The sequence below is a fragment of the Salvia splendens genome, chromosome 12 (assembly GCF_004379255.2).
Source record: "Salvia splendens isolate huo1 chromosome 12, SspV2, whole genome shotgun sequence".
NCBI classification, from domain to species: domain Eukaryota; kingdom Viridiplantae; phylum Streptophyta; class Magnoliopsida; order Lamiales; family Lamiaceae; genus Salvia; species Salvia splendens.
Genome location: NC_056043.1, coordinates 10,405,049 through 10,422,706, shown reverse-complemented (window position 1 = coordinate 10,422,706; position 17,658 = coordinate 10,405,049). Strand labels below are relative to the sequence as shown.

General features: G+C 34.4%; 3 protein-coding genes across 3 annotated transcripts; 1 reads left to right on the top strand and 2 right to left on the bottom strand.

Moving 5' to 3' along the window:
- Positions 1-290: 290 nt before the first annotated feature.
- LOC121757519 (serine/threonine-protein phosphatase 7 long form homolog) lies at positions 291-1,776 on the bottom strand. Its single transcript, XM_042153048.1, has 3 exons — positions 1,679-1,776; positions 442-1,272; positions 291-369 (listed from the first exon to the last, which is right to left on the bottom strand). Exons 2-3 carry the CDS (start codon positions 1,269-1,271, stop codon positions 291-293), a joined length of 909 nt encoding a protein of 302 aa, XP_042008982.1. The 5' UTR covers position 1,272; positions 1,679-1,776.
- A 798-nt stretch (positions 1,777-2,574) lies between these two features.
- On the top strand, positions 2,575-4,011 carry LOC121757518 (putative disease resistance protein RGA4). Its single transcript, XM_042153047.1, has one exon. It carries the CDS (start codon positions 2,575-2,577, stop codon positions 4,009-4,011), a length of 1,437 nt encoding a protein of 478 aa, XP_042008981.1.
- A 6,908-nt stretch (positions 4,012-10,919) lies between these two features.
- Positions 10,920-17,170, bottom strand: LOC121759550 (inorganic pyrophosphatase TTM2-like). Its single transcript, XM_042155181.1, has 13 exons — positions 16,936-17,170; positions 16,718-16,812; positions 15,659-16,011; positions 15,344-15,458; positions 14,442-14,637; positions 14,244-14,357; positions 13,855-14,028; positions 13,005-13,199; positions 12,413-12,535; positions 12,223-12,344; positions 11,916-12,021; positions 11,560-11,829; positions 10,920-11,476 (listed from the first exon to the last, which is right to left on the bottom strand). The coding sequence occupies exons 3-13, from the start codon at positions 15,993-15,995 to the stop codon at positions 11,255-11,257; spliced, it is 1,974 nt and encodes a 657-aa protein (XP_042011115.1). The 5' UTR covers positions 15,996-16,011; positions 16,718-16,812; positions 16,936-17,170; the 3' UTR covers positions 10,920-11,254.
- Positions 17,171-17,658: the final 488 nt, after the last annotated feature.

Genomic DNA, 17,658 nt, shown 5'->3' with positions numbered 1-17,658 from the left:
AGCAACGTTTAAGAAACGTGATGGTAGCTGGTCTATCAACTCATGGGTTGATCGTCATTGCTGTATGGGAGATCACGATCCAAGTGAACATGTTAATCTTACATCATCCATGATTGCTCTCTGCATTCGAAGTCAAATTGAAAACGATGCAGCATTCAAGCCTTCTGCAGTACGTACATATATCAAAGATAAATTTCACGTGAAAATCAGCTACAAGAAAGCATGGTACTCTCGCAGAAAAGCTATTGAGCTTGTATATGGTGGGTGGGAGGGGTCCTTCAGACAACTCCTCAGCTACCTGACAACTGTTCACGATAATGTCGAACCGAATGTTTGGGGGCTCTGTTTATCATATAGGAGCCAGTCCACCTACAATAACAAAAGTTGTCAATTAAATATGTTGTCATTAAATACACAAATGAGAGGAAACAACAAACTTACATTAAGGCACATGGAGTGTTGTTTGTATGTATACGTGCCGCTACAAAATCCGGTCTCAAAGTGGGCATTCTCTCCCACACCCAAAGCTGTAGGAGCACCGTCGGACCTCCAATGTCTGACCTTTTGCCCATAGACGCCTCACACAGATTATGGTATAATGTAGCAAGTGCAGCACTCGCCCAACTAATCATAGAGGCAGCCTCTACATCTCGAAGTTGGGTCAACCACATGAGAGGTATCTTACACCCTGAGCCGTCGGGTAAGATCAACCCTCCCAATAGCACAAGCACAATCATACGTGCCCGTTGAATGTAGGCTTCGTCTTTGAGACCATCTCCTAACGGTTCAATCGCCATCCTATGTATTAGCGCGGATGCCAAGATACCGTTTTCCTTCATCTCGCTTTGAAGGGGATAGAAGCCCAAGAGCTCTTCACATAAACCCCTCCACCCAGATTCACAAAACCCATTTCCGGTGAAGGGTACTCCATCAACACGTAATGCCCATAATACTTGTACGTCTTGTAATGTAATGGTAGTTTCCCCTACGGGAAGATGGAATGTATGTGTCTCTGGCCTCCAGCGCTCAACCAAAGCTGTGATCAACGCATGATCTACATCCAGAGCCTTACCACAGAAAAGTACTCCACCTAAACCAAATCTACAGACATAATCAATCACGCGTCTGTGATGATTATCGATTTCCCAGAAATGTCCTTCAAAGCGCCGAATATTGAAAGAGGTTGTTTCCTGGCCTGCCCACGCCTTGCGCGATATATGACTGTGCTGATAATGCAAAACAGAAGGATCTTCTGGTCCATATCGGGACATCCTAATATAATCAAAATTTAACCATGTTCAATAATTCAAAACCAAATTCAATAATTCAAAACCTAAATATCAACCACATTCAACAAATCAACACCAAATTCAACAAATTAACACCATATTCAACCATATTCAATATTTCAACAATAATTCAACCAAATTCAATAATTCATAACCAAATCAATAATTCAAAACCAAAGTCAATAATTCAACAAAATATCAATCACATTCACCAAATTAAGATCAAATGCAACAAAATAACACCAAATTCAACATAAAATAAACATATTGAATAATTCAACACCAAATTCAACTAAATTGAACCAAAATACTTTCTAACCCATAAACCCTAACTATTATACCCACCTAAAAAATACCAATAAAATTCGAAAATAAGGGTTCAAACTTACCTAACAACACTTCAAATTGGAATGGGAGAGCTAAATATGGGATTAGCCCGCTGCTTTCACCGATTTTCGCTGGTTTCGCCACTGCTCTTCGCGTGTTTGGGGTCTGTTCTGCCTTCTGGACGTATTTTGAAGCAAGGGAGACACGCGAGAGCGTGTCGCGTGTTTGCTTTAAACACGCGAGAGCGTGTCGCGTGTTTTCTTTAAACACGCGAGAAGAAGACGCGTTTTTCCTTTAATTCACGCGAGAGGAATATGCGTGTTTCACTTTAAAACACGCGAGAGCTTATCGCGTCTATACCCGATAGAAGGAAAATAGAAAATGTGAAAGTCAGACTGGATCAGATTTTAAAGGAGAAGGATGATTTTGAACTTGTCATCTCTCTGCCTGCAACTGATCATCCCGTGCCCAATTCTTGTCGAGTTCAATCCACATCTATTATTGAATTTGAGAAAGTTCGTGGGTTAGACATAGAGAGGAATAAGGATGATATAGTGGAAAAAATACTTAGTGCTGATACCCAAATTCTTTCTATAGTTGGGACAGGGGGAATTTGAAAAACAACTCTCGCTCAACTTGTTTACAATGATGCTCAAGTGACAAGTTGTTTTGAATTAAGAATATGGATTGGTGTTTGTGATCCATTTGATTTGGCTGCAATTGCTAAAGGAATTATAGGGAGTGTGCCAGAAGGGATTATTCCTTTAGGCATTAACCAATTGGAATTGGTACTATAAAAACTCGGAGATTGTATTTCAGGAAAGAAGTTTCTTCTTGTTCTTGATGACGTTTGGACAGAGAAATACGATGAGTGGGAACCCCTGAAAATCAATCTTAGAAAAGGTGCAGTGGTAGTAAAATTCTAGTGACAACAAGAAAAGAGACTGCGGCTAAGATGATGGGTACCTTAGATAATGATATTTATCGCCCAAAACAGCTTAGTGATGAAGAATGTTGGTCATTACTGCGTCGGATATCCCTCTCAGGAAGGGATGGGGAGGAATTGGAAGAATTTGAGAGTGTTGGCAAGAAAATAGCTACTAAGTGTAGTGGCTTGCCTCTTGCTGCAAATGTTTTGGGAAGACTTTTGCAATTCAAATATAATTTGCAAGAGTGGGAAGATGTAGAGAAGAGTGAAATATGGCAATTGGAAAATGCGGACGTAGATCTTTTTCCTCATTTAGTTCTAAGCTACAATGATTTGTCCCCACCTCTTAAGCGTTGCTTTTCATATTGTGCCATCTATCCTAAAGATCACAAAATTCAAGCGGATAGACTAATAGAAGAGTGGATGGCTTTAGGTTATTTGGGATCTGTTAGTGGAAATGGTGAAGTGGAACACAAAGGGCGATGGTACTTGAGCAATTTAGCAATGCGTTCATTGTTTCAAGACATTGAGAAAAGTGAGTCGGGGGAGCAGATAGAATGGTGTAAAATGCATGATTTTGATGCATTTCTTAGGAAGAATGATAACAAAGATGATGCTGCTAAAATGAGAAAGGAAAGTTGTCAAGTTTGTGATCCTCTTTTAGTTTCTCAAGCTAAAGAGTACCGTAGCTTATTTTTGGACAACAGAAGACATGTTGGTCTTTGTGATTGCATATCAAGTGTTAGGGTGTTCAGACTGGAAACGAGACAAGGAATGGAAAAGTTGATTCACGTCAGACGGTTGGAATTGAGTGGTAATAAGTTGAAGGATGAAGACCTCAAAATTATATGCAGGCTTTATTTCTTACAAACTCTATTGTTATCAAGATGCTCCTTAAGAAATATTCCTGGAGATTTGGTACGCTTGAGAAACCTTGACTTAAGTTCGAATGGATTCATTGATTTGTCAGAGAGTATTTGTAGACTAGTTGAATTGCAAACCTTGTATATCATATCCTGCGACAAGCTCTACAAATTGCCAGAAGGGATCCATATGCTTGAGAACCTCCAACACATTTTTATTGATCGTGATCGTGATCGTGCAAGTCAAGGTCGGTTGGTTCAAGGAGTAGCTCAGTTAAGTGGTCTCCGCACTTTTGGTTATCTAAGTTCTTTCGGGATTGAGAACTTGTTCAGATTAGCAAGGGATGCTAACAAGTTTGAACTGTTGAAAAACTTAAACCTTCTTACTGCAACTCTAGGATTGGAAATTTTCTGCGACACCATACCCGATGTGGAAGAGTTGGCTAGGACCGCAGGAGAAGCAGAACTAAGGAAGAAGATACACGTTCACTCACTGCGTATAATATTTCTCTCTGAGCGTCAATGGGGATATCATTCTGGCCAGGAGGAGAATTCCAGGCTCTCGCTGGAGTTGATAGAAGCTTTGCAGCCCCATCAGATGTAGGAAAACACATGTGGTAATTTCAAAAGGCTAGGCCGTTGGCTTTTCATATGGTGTAACTTTTATGAGGTGCCCTAATTACAAGACCTTTCACTTGTGTTTCCTAGCCTATAAATAGGCTTGTTTTGAGGAGAAAAAGACACAATAAAAACAAATCTTCTCTCTACATCACTTAAGCATTCTAGTGGGCATTCTAGTGGGCATCACTTAAGGACGTTATTTTCTTTGGTACAGACTTATATAAGTGTTTAACTAACAAATATTGAAAATATTTAATTTTGTTTGAGAAAATCCAATAATGCAACAGGAGAGAAAGAAGTTGTGAATAAGAAGATAGCAAAAAAATGTATTTATGTGTTGTGTATATTTTTTAATTTTATAATCTTATGTGATAATGTTGTTTCTATTTTTATTTAGTTTATTAGTATATTCACAATGCCAAATTAATAGAATGAAAATATTTTAAGTCGCATATAGCGCGGGGTTAACACTAATAAAATATATAAAATTTGAATTTTGGTAATCTTTATTACAAATATATGCACATTTATCAATACTCTCATTATATAATAAAATTATTCTTCTCAATTTTTTACACAAATTATACTAAGTTCATAATTTTGTACTCCAAATTATTCTTAATTTTTGTACACAAATTACACAGTGGGAGTATATCACAACCTTATTTAATAAATGAATTATATTTATCAAATGTAGTAGGAGTAATATTGTAGTATATCTTTATTAGTATTAAATATCATTGAAATTATTTTAAAAGCCTATTATATGTATGAGGTTATTTGTTGTAGTATATCTTATCATTATTACTATATTTACAATTTTAGATCTATATAGTAATATTATTACTTAATTCAAAAAAATATATCATAATTTTGAAGAAAATAAAATAAGCCGTTCATAACCGTGGTATGATACTAGTTATTATAAAATTAAACTTTCGGTATCACATGAAACAAAAACTAATGGTAACACAAATAAGAAAGTGCAATATAAAAGTGTCTTAAACGTCGAGACATTAATGTAAAATTATTAATCACTATGTCCTACTAATATATTCAAGACGTTATGTCAAAATTATAAATTTATTACTCTACTTTTCTAGGACGTCTTTTATAAGAAATCGTACTTAATTTCATAAAATAAGAGAAAAAAAAATCAATGACTCATCGTTTCGCGACCTCTTGGTGATTGTACTCCATCGAGATCGCGAACGCATACTTCATAGTATAATATTCTTTTGTTAATTAAAATAGTTTTGATATTTTTATTACAATTTATAGTTACGTTATAAATATATTATTATAATATTTATTAAGACAAAAATATGAATAAGTAAAAGCTATTAGATATGGATCACTTACTCCTTAAAAGGCCTCCCTCATAAGGGGGAGGTTATCCAATTTTATATAGATGAGATATGATCATTACTAAGTCGATGTTGGACAAGATTTATAGTTTTAACACGTCCACGCACGTGTGGGCAGGAATGACACATCTGACTTCCAACACTTGGGTAGGCAAGACAAGAGAACCATCATTTATGTAGGCCGGAATGAACATCGGTCTTTCACTTGTGAGACAGATAAAGGATAAAGAGAAAACCATCATCGACTTGCGTCCACTCTGATACCATATTAGACATGGGTCATTCAACCCCTTAAAATGTCTTATAAAGAGGGACAATTATCCACTTTTACATAGAAGAGATAAGATTATCATCAAGTCGATATATGACAAGATTTATAGTTTTAACAGAAACATTGATATAAAATACTTCCTTCGTTCCATAAAAGATGTCTCATTTTCCTTTTTAGTTTGTTCCACTAAAGATGTTACATTTTTATTTATGACAACAGTTTTCTCTAACATTAATATAAATATTATATTTATATTAATATACAATAAAACTGTCTAAAATCATGTATCATCTAATAAGTGTGATATCTTTCGTGGGATGAATGGAATGGGATGAACGGAGTAAGTATTAATTTGTATAGAGGAAACTTGATTCTGAATCATGGAACTTTTAAGTTTTTAGCTCGTAGTCATCTTGTTTTATTAAACTAGAAAATGACTAATTAAAAACTATATTTTGACTTAGGAAATACTAAATCTTTACCATATCAATTGAAATACCCCACTCTCAGTCCCACATCAGCAATTCCCACCACTAGTTTTTCTTTTTTTGTCCTTTTATGTACGACTTTTGATTATGATACTATAACAATAGTAGTACTCCCTCCGTTTCACCATAATTGAGGTGAAACTTTTCGACACGGAGTTTAAGAAATGAATGTTGAGTGTGTTGAATAAATAGATAAAATAAGTACGAGAGAGAAAAAGGTGGAGAGAATAAAGTAGAAAGTGCATAAAGTAGAGAGAAAAAAGTAAGAGAGAGTAAAGTAAGAAAGAGAAAATAATTACTATATATGGAAATGACTCAACTATGAAGAAACTTTCCGAAATGGAAAAATGACTCAACTATGAATAAACGGAGGGAGTATTGTTTTTTTATGGTCTCCGTGCGATTTATAATTATGATATAAAGATCTTATTTTAAATTTTAACAGTATGATAAAAATATGATTATGTAAAAGAAACATTTATATAAAGTATTGTATAGTGGAAAACATTGATATAAAGTATACTACTATTATTTTAAACATTGATTTTAAATTTACACATTTACAAAATACTTCCTCCGTCCCTAAAGAATATATACTTTGGGGCACGAGTTTTAATGTAAAATTGGTTAATTAGTAAAGAGATAGAAATAAAAAGGAACTAAAGTACTTTTAATGGAGAATGAGCTTATTAGAGAGAAAAATACTTTTTAAAATTAGAAAATACATATTCTTGTGGGACGAACTAAAAATGAAAGAACGCATATTTTTGTGAGATGATAGAGCATAAGAGTAAATTTTTGAACGAGAAGCATAGCAAGTTTACGCTGCACTGAAATTAATCCAAGTTCAAATAATAAAAGAATTTCGATTAAAACACTCAATCTCGAATTTGATGGAACTTTTAATATTTTAGCTCTAAGTCGTCTTAATATCGTTCAACTAGAAAATGACTAATATCTTTAAAAAATCACTTAAAAAAATTGAAATGAAATCTTTACCATAGTCAATAGAAATACTCCACACTCAACCCCAAATCAGCAATTCCCACCACTAGTTTTTTGGTCTTGTCAGTTTTTTTAAAAATAAAAATACCTAATAATAATAATTATTATATAAAGGAGGACATCAAGTTGTGGATGAAAACATAATGAAAATGACGGAAGACAATCCAATGTGTGCACCTTATAAAAATATGCAAGTGAATCGATGAAGCTATTGGTTTATAGTTCAACTGATCGAACTGATCTTACCCCTTGTCCAGTAGGAATATAGTAGGACACACTACAAAAAACTTACTTAGGGACATAAAAATTGAGACACAATAACTTGCGTTGGAAAGTTAAAAAATAATAATAATTTAGGACGCAAAAGAACACGTCCCTAAATTAAGGACAAATTAACTTAATCTTTTGTTTTTTAGGACGCTTTCGTTTGCGTCATATAATTTTAATTGGGACACCAACAATAAGGGCACTTTTTGAAGAGTTGGTGGTATATTTAGAAATACAAATTAGCGTCCTTATTTGTATTAAAAAAATATCCTTAACGGTTTTTTAGTGACATGTATATATAATTAATATATTAAAATTTTATTTAAAAAATTAGTGCATACACTAAAAAATGATATCAACATAAGTTTTGAGCCTTAATAACATTAAACATCAACAAATCTATAAGATTACCAATAAGTTCATAGAGTAAAAGGAATCAGTTTAAAATTTTAAATTACAACATCCCTAATCTTTCAAGACATGAAACAGCATTTTCTTATCCTTTTTAAAAGTGTATATAAAATAAATTACGTTGAAAAACAAGAATATAACTTTTCCTTAAAAAAGGTACTACTTCCTCCATTTCTTCATAGTTGAGTCATTTTTCCATTTCAGGAAGTTTCTTCATAGTTGAGTCATTTCCATATATAGTAATTATTTTCTCTTTCTTACTTTACTCTCTCTTACTTTTTTCTCTCTACTTTATTCTCTCCACCTTTTTCTCTCTCTTACTTATTTTATCTATTTATTCAACACACTCAACATCCCTTTCTTAAACTCCGTGCCGCGCCTCAACTATGGTGAAACGAAACGGAGGGAGTACTATAATACTCCATCCGTTCAAGAAATATAGACCACATTCTGAATGACAGAGGTTTTAATGTGGAATTGGTAAAGTAAGAGAAAAGAGAAAAAAGTAAAAGAGAAGTAGTATTTGTGGAATGTGAGATCCATATTATTAGTAGTGTTTAATTGTGTTAGGTAGCAATGTGGGATTCTTTTTCAAACTTGGTCTATTTTTTATAGACAACCAAAGATTGCAAATGTAGTCTATTTTTCATGGACGGAGGGAGTATTAATTTATACGAATGAATTAATTTGGACTCTATTGAATTGGTCCTTACAAAAATTACATTATACACTATCTTTTCAACTGTTCAAACACAAAGCATACAATAACTTACATAACATGTGAGAGAAAAAATAATTAAACGCAAAACACATGCACAAATAATCTTCCCAATAGAAGTGAATGCATGGAAAAATCTGATATTCAAAATGTCTATATAAAGACTTGAATATAGTATATTTTAACAATGAAATCTCAAATTTTCATCAGCATACCTATAGATCTTCACTTCACCACTTGTTGAAAAAATGCCTCAAAATATGAACCTCATCAAAACCATACTCAACCAAATATTTCTCATCATTTCCAGCCTGAAATGGGCTTTGGATTTTCTCATTTTTCACTCATTCTTCCAGTCTTCCGCGCTAGGGGACGTTGAGTTGTACCATACGAACCACGACATAGTTGGCGAATGTGCCGTCTGTTTGAGTGAAATCGAGGAGGCCGAAGAGGTTAGGGAGCTCAAATGCAGCCATATCTTCCACATGGCTTGTTTTGAGAGATGGGCTGCCTATGGCCGTCGAACGTGTCCACTTTGCAGAAACCCGCAACTCGACAACGACGAAAGAATGATTTATCAACAAGTTTTGGTGTTCAACTTCTGTGAAATCAGGGCTGGAAATAATGAAACATGGTGGCTACGTTGATTTATCAACAAGTTATTGTATTGTTGCAATGAAGAATAAATTTGTGGGTTTGTTATGTGTATAGCATGTACAAGTCAAACACAGCCCATTTTAGTAAGTTGTTCTAATGATTGTAGTCGAGTGACACTAGTTTGGTTTGAGCATTGTAAAAATATCTTTATCATCGTATGTAATATATTTGCAATATTTATTAGGTTATAAGGCAATACAAAACTACCCTCCTCTCAAAAAAATTATACTACTAGCGGGTTCATGAGATTAAATTTGTAGTGTGTTTGGTTTATGGGATTCAACCCCACAACTCAATCCTAGATGGATAATCATGAGATAATTAGTCATAGCTAACCCCCCTATGACTAAAATAATTTCACAACTCAATCCTAGATTGTATCTTGGTATTATTTTATCTTGAAAACCTAACACCACTTTACTGGACTAATCATCAATATGAAATGGACCATTACTACATTTTCATATATAATTATGCTATGTTAAACACTATACTATGCATAGGATCAAAGTTTTTACAGTTAAAAGTTAAACTGCGTGAATTTTAATGCTCTAGTAATGTTTTATGCAGCATATTGCAACCCCTTTTGAAAAGTTCAGAAAATTAACAGTGTCAACAGCTTAGTTTATCTCAATATTTGTATGGACACATATCATCCATGAGTTCATTAATCACACCATACCACAGATAATAGTCATATCGCAATCACAATGTAATACATTTTGGACCGACTTAGAAAAGCAATTCGAGATGCATAAGGTAATATGTGCATATTCAAGGTACACATACAAACTAGCTAATTAATGAAGTATAGCTCATAAATTTATAAATCAATTTGAAATATAATTATATCTATGCAAAATTTTTGAGATATTTGAGAATTGTAAACTATAATTGAAGCTGATGCACTACAAAAAAAGTACTGTACACATTTTTTTTGGGGTAAATGAACATAAAAATAAATTGTAGTACAACATTATAACATTATATAACTACCAAAAAATTGATTCCCTAATTTATCTTTGCTTAAAATAAATCTTAAAGATCTGGCATGTAACATAATCTAGGAGATATGCCGTGATATTTTAAGAACTAGTAATTTGTTAGTAGTATTATTTTTGATACATGACATACTATATAATACTACATCTATCTTTTAAAAATAAAAACTTTTGAAATATAACAAGTTTTAATGCAAAATTGAATAAGAGAGAGATGGAAAGACTAAGTGACCTTAGTATTATTAATGAAGTACAGGTCTAGGGAGAAAATAATTTCGTAAAATAAATTTATTTTAATTTTAAGGAACAAACAAAAATAAAAATAGTTGTTATTTAAAAGATGCTAAGTAATTCCCTTGTCTTTAGTATTTGTCTTCAAATAATTGTGTCTAGTAGGATTTACACGTCTAAACTCCAGTCAAATAAAAAATTTCAGAAATAAAAAATAAAAAATACAAATCTCTTAAATAAAGATTCAACCAAATTAAAAATAAAGAATATAAACCCCATAAATGAAACAAAAAAATGTAAAAAAATCTAAAGAAACAAAATACATTGGTACAAGAATCTAGTGAAACAAAAATTTGTAGAATGGCATAATGAAATAAAATGTAGAGTACAGAAACCTATAAATAATTGTGTTTTGCCTATGTTTTGTTACTAGTTAATAGAATAGAAACATGAGCATCATAAGTAAAACTCAATCTGTAAAACTACAAATTCATAGCTATAGATTTTTGGTCAATTTCACATTTTACCAGTAGAATTTAGAAGAAAATGCAGGAGACCACCAAATATCCCATACAACTACAAAATTTGCTATTCCACACCCTTCAGTCACATCACTCAATTTCTAGACCCCGGAGGCGAGATGCGCCTCCAAACGAGCCAAAAGCACCGATATCTATAATCCCGAGAAGAAGGGTGGGCATGTGCAGATAAATCAGAGTGGGAAATCAATAAAGATCACTTTTATCGAGTGACATGAACGACGAACTAAAATGTGCATGTCAAATTCAAATTAGTTCGGACAGTTTATACTCAATTCCGGGACGAAAGGCCCTTGAACAAACATATTCCCAGACCACAAACTGCCACTGAAGCCAAAATCGTGAATACTTTACTTGAACTATTACCTGTAATATCACCTCTGCTGCGCCTTCTGTCACGACCCGGCCTCTCTCCCAGACTTTCACGCAGAAGACTGCTGAGGCTCTCTAACTGAAGGATTACTTGGCGTTGCCCTCGAGCTATACTTGTAATCTGTGGAGAAATTGGAATGAAATGTAGATTAGTATTGATAGCCGATATCAGTTGGATTTCAAAGTGAGAAACTCAGACGGTACCTCATCAAGAAAAGACGTGTCTTTTGCTAACTGAGACGAAGACAGAGAATTAGGCATCATGGATCCAGTTAGCGATCCATTCTCTAACCCAGAAATGAAGTAAGAAGTCGGAGCTGAGCCATTAAGGACTTCGGCTTGTGCTAAGTTTTGCGAACTATATGAAGGTTTCTTGTTAATCAACTTGGAATTTAGCTCTTCAACACGAGATGTGAAATCATCCATCCGGTCGTTCAGGGTAGAAATCTGTTCTGAAAGCTGTGCCGCTGCTCCCTGAAATGTGTCAACAAAAAATGAAATCAATAATACAATCTACGCAAAGTTATTGCGGATGATTACTGACAAGTATCAAACAGTACCTGATTGGTTAGGGTCGTTTGTGGGTCTGCTGTCCTATCCTCAAATCTTCTGTTAATTTTGGACAAGTTTCTGTCCCCGTTTGATGTATATGAATGCGACAAGCCACTGCCAAAAGAAATCATCACCAGTTTGATGATTTAAAAACCGGCAACGAATTAATCGAGACAAATAACCTTAATTTAACTGCATCAGCATCATACAGAATGCCAAATGTGTTGTTCATATAGCTAAAATGCTAAATCATCCTTCAGCTGTAAAGATCAAGGCATGTGTAATGCAGGCCAATGCCTAGAATGGGAAATGTACCTCCTAAGATGTTTCGTTCTTGCTGCTGCCCTTTCTGCTGAGGCACGAGAAAGTGCTTCTTTTGGGCTCGAGGCACAGTCCTCATCTAAGCTCAGTTTGGTCTTCAAATCATCTGGCAACGCCTGCCGAGATTTTTCAATTAGGACTACCACACTAACGATTACGTTAATGAAGACTAGACCATACATACCATAACCTCGTTAACAAGTTTCTCCAGCTGTATTTGTTCAATATATGTTCTTGGAACGTATGAACCATTCAACCCTAGTTGATCTGCCACACTTTTTACAACAAGGCGGTCTCTACCTTGTACCTGTTCCAAAGATAAAAATATCTTTATTTAACTACGTGGGAAGAAACACGCCAGCAAATCTTCGAACAGAGACAAATGGCCAAGGTTGACAATACAAACATATACTCCCTCCGTCCCCCATTAATTGTCCACTTTCACTTTTACAATAAATGGTAAGTAGGCTCTATATTCCACTAACTTATTCCACCCACATTTTATTATAAAACCAATAAATAAAAGTGGGCCCCATGTTCCACTAACTTTTTTAACCCACTTTCCTTTATATTTCTTAAAACCCGTGCCAGAACCAAAGTGGACAATTTATGGGGGGTGGAGGGAGTAGCACATTCTGTACTTTAGTTTGGCACGTACTCCAAAGAAGTCTTTAATACCAAAAATAAAGGATATGGAACGAGATTCGACTAGAGAGGTACGTAATTGGTAATACAGAAGAAAGGAAGGGTATTTCATACAAAGACAAGTGCACCACCTGAAGATAATGACGATTTAACTGCTCCAGCCAATCGATCTTTACACAGACCCTTTCATCGCAAAAGACATGGCTACTACGTTTGAGAATGGATGCGATTGTGTATCCCAAAGCCATTAATCCACCGAGGAGCCGTACACTAACTTCAAATGTTATTCTTGGCGATATGACGAATGGAGAGTCAGTGACCCATTCCTGAAATGAAAATTATATTCATGTTTTAGACAATCTTTAAAAATTTGTTCCTGTTGTTATGATAATTTATGAACTCTCATCATCCAATTGTTGATGAAAACAAAATAAACATATATATCCATTAGCTGATACATTTCCTAGCAACTATTCGACGACCATGAGATCAGAGAGCAGGGCATAAACCTCTACTATATTAGTTTACGCATCTGAATCCCTGAAGGATTTTCTGGAGTTGGGGAATTAAATAATTCATCCAAAGAAGAAGCGGATGATTCAGAGAGATCAGAAACTGAAGGTTCACAATTTAAAATGTACGACAATTTATATGGCTAAAGGAGTAGGCAAGTAAGCCTAAACCGTGGTTAGATAAAAAAAACTAACTTTAAAAGCCAAACAACAAATTACCAAAACTGATTCATAGCACAAGAAAATAAACCAAATTCATCTTGTTTGAATTCTGTTCTTCATGTTCTTTTAACATCCCTTTTCAGCCAGTGTAGTGCTTGCGTGCAATATCGTAGCAGTTAATACATTTTACTGAGCATAGTCGATATAAATGTGTGTGTGTTGTAAGAGAGAAAAAATAGCAAAAATGAAATGGAAACATAACAAGGAATACTATATGAAATTCCAATGCAATGGCCATTGAACAGACCTCAAACATGAGATTATACTGTCCATCTTTATTGCGCATCCTCAGGTAAGATTGGCAGGTCTCTGGATCTTCACCAGGAGGTAGAAGATATATGTCGTAAGTCTGTTCGGTGATTTCTGTATGATCTTTGGACATAATGGCTTTGATTTCCTCCTCAGTCACATTTTTCCTAGACTAAACAAGCATGAACCAAAAATTATCTATGGTAACCAAAGAAAAAAACTATTATAATAAATTCCTCTTCTACAAAAGCATCAACTAGAGTAAATGATACAGGGTGAGATTATAGGTTCTATAAAAGAATTATGCAAAGTTTATAGAGTTAGAATCTTTCAGACAGAGTTAATGGAACACACTCTAAGCTCGAAACTCATAGAATCGAAGGTTACCTTAAGTATATAAGTGGGGCACTGGAATCCAGTAAATGGGTTAAATTTGTTGATAATTTTTATATGTGCAGTGCGGAGGTCAGGCTCAATAAAAGCCTTATACATTGGATACACCTGCAGAGAAGTGTAACTGAGAACTTCCAGAAAATATATAAGATACTTAACGACACATCTAGCTTAAGGATCAGCAATACGCACTGTTTCAGATATTTGGTGTATTATTTCTTCTGGTTCCTGTCCAGCACGTTGAATGTCTCGTAAAACTCTTTTAACAAGATCAAAGTGAACGCCACCGGTCACAGACACCCGGAGATCCAAAAAAGGGCGAAGTTTTTCACTTAAAGCATAGATGCCCTCTATAATCACAATGCGAGAGCTTGGAACTTCAACAGTCCTGTCATCAGTGTCATTTCATGAAATCAAAAGGCAATACATAGTATCATGCAATTATATAGACCCTGTTATAGATTTCCTTGTTTTGACGAAGTGATATTTCAATATTCACCCATTTTAAAAGGCAATGCCGAGCACCAAGAAAAGAGACTAAAACTAGGAATCAGAGGTAAAAAGGAGTAATCACGACGGATGAGAAATAGATGCCAGTGACAAACAACAACATACTGTCCCAAGTTACTTGAGTCATTTCTCTTTTTGGCTAAAAATAAAACATCTAATCACACCTACTTTATTCATTCTTTTACTTTACTCTCTCTTCTCTCTCTTACTTTATTCTCTCATCTACTTTATTTAACTCACTAAGCACAACTTTCTTAAATCCCATGCCGAAAATAAACGCCTCAAGTAACGTGGGACGGAGGGAGTAGTAGTTTAAGCTAGTCAAAGATTCCAAGATTTACTAACCTAATTGGAGTATCCTGACAACACTTAAGGATACCAACAATTTTATTACCAGAATATTTGAATTTTGTAAAGGTCAAAAGACAATCAAGCTCGTGAATTACCAGATAAGAGAAAACATAACAAAAGAAGGCTCTTAAACAATCATAACCACGTCAAAAATGTCGCAGATCAGCAATAAGGGCGCCTTAACTAATTAGGATCAACCAAAATATGCAAGACAGTTCTAGGGGATTAAAGACCTGTATCCCGTGCGAGAGTTGGACTTGAAATCATATATTGGGACATCAACTGGCTTCCCGTCCTTGAGATCGCGAATGTTTGTCAACAAAGTGTCGTAGTCTGTCAAGCGTGGATCTGTTTGTTTGATACAACAAAGGCCATCATTTCACATGTAGAGAATCAGCACAGATAGCTAGCTCAAGTTTAAAGGTCAGATATCAGCACTCATACAACAGTTCTATGATGTCCAGTAGAAAACTCGACATATAACAAGAATCCCAACCAAATAGCAGTGACTAGTGAGCAGAGAGTAAAATTAAACGAAAGCACTATACCATCAAAGTTTCCATCTATAATTCGACTTGCATCATTGTAGTTGTCCATTGAAATGATAGCAATGCTTGGCATAAAGTTAAGTATCTTCTCAGTAAAAACAGTCTTGCCAGCTCCAGAAGGACCTGCTACTCCTATTAATATGATTCCTTCATTTTTTTGTGCCAACAACTGGCAAGCGCGAACAACGGCGAAAAAACCTTTCTCAAAAGACAAATTATCAGGAATTGGGGAGAGCTCATAGCGGTCCGAGTCCTTCCTCTTTACTAACCGAACTTGATCTTTCAAGAGCCCATGCTTACTATGAGATAATTCATCACTATAGGCATCTTTAACCATTGATATTATACTTCTTCTGAAGAGAAAAGGAAGAACATTATACTGGTCAGGAAACACCGAATGAAAGTACAGAATCAAACATTGGAGTATAAGTTAGTTCAAATGTAGGTAATTTATGGATAGAAACATATCAATATTAACTTATTGCATCAGTTCTGCAAAATCTCCCACAAAAAAAATGATCAGTTACATCTTTGATGAGTTGCGATTCCTTACAATATGTAACAAAGAAATTTTCTTCATTACGTTGGGTTGGTGGTAGGCACTACTCACTTGAAAACAAGCTTCTCGTGACTTTAACTTATCTCAATATACCTCATAATACTACATAACTAATAGCTTACACAAACACATAACCAGAAGCAGAAACAACTAGGAAGTTAATAATTTAAAGAGAAAAAACAACAGAATAAAACTCATATAGATAATATCCTAAGTAGCTTAATGTCATACTACTACTTAAAGTCATCAGGTGAAATTCATGTCGATTCAGCTAAACTATCAAACTATGTAGCAACCCTAAACATATGAGATAAACAATGGCAGGCAATGCACCGGAATAAACATCGAATTCGATGCAAATCTCCCTAGTTCACATTACCAACTAAATCATAGCAGCATATACACACATCTTTTTAAAAATCCCTTGCTCTTGAACTATACCAAAATTCAATTAAACAACTTCAAAATAAGATCAGCATTACAAGATTCAAACGAGTTACCAAATAAACAACTCAAAGAGGATAAAAGCTTCCAAGTTGCGGGAAATGAACAACTTCTTGATATTAGCTTGGATCTGTCCAATAAAGTTACCTTCCTGCATCAAAAATGCTCCCAGTTTTCTTAAACACGTAGAAAAGTAAACGGAGTAGATATAAATATGTATATAAAGAGAAACATAAATCAAGAAAATTAAAAAAAACATTCAAACAACACTGACCTTGTTCTGATTCTGTGTTTCCAGTTACAAGTGGGGTTCGGCCAAAAATAGAAACAGAATAGAAAAGGGCACACACTGATTAATCAAAAGGTGGAATATTGAGTATGTGTGCATTTTCTTCAAGTTCCGGTTACGTATATGTTCAAATCTTTCTTGAATTCGTTCGGTGAGATTTTTTTGAAGTTAATTTTTAAAAGAAATTCTAGTGATGCTTGGAGAATTCAAAAATCTTGGAAAACGCCACCACTGAGATTGAATTTGAAGCGCTCGATTATTTTGATATTTATACTTTATTGAAAATGGTAATTTCTGTTTTTTACTTATTCAACTTGACGTTAATTATGCGATCTCGTTACACATTTATTGCTTTATTTGCGCATTAAATTCGTAGGATTTGACACCCAAATCAATGATACTTAACAACATTTGTACTGTATCTTTTATTCCACAAGAAAAATAGATATTTTTACAAGGATTACAATGGTAGGTTTTTTAATTGTGGGAGGGGAGTCTGGATTTTAAAAATCTTATTCAAATAATACAGTGCATAATCTAAGAGAAATAAATTTTTAAATTGTAATTTCACTTGGAGAACGCCTTATACTGGGAGTTATGAAATTCAAATTAATTAGTACTTGGTAAACTCAATCAAGTATTATTGAAGGAATTTATTATAGGCTTTAAATTCAATCTCAACGTGCAATCTTAATTTTAGATATGTCA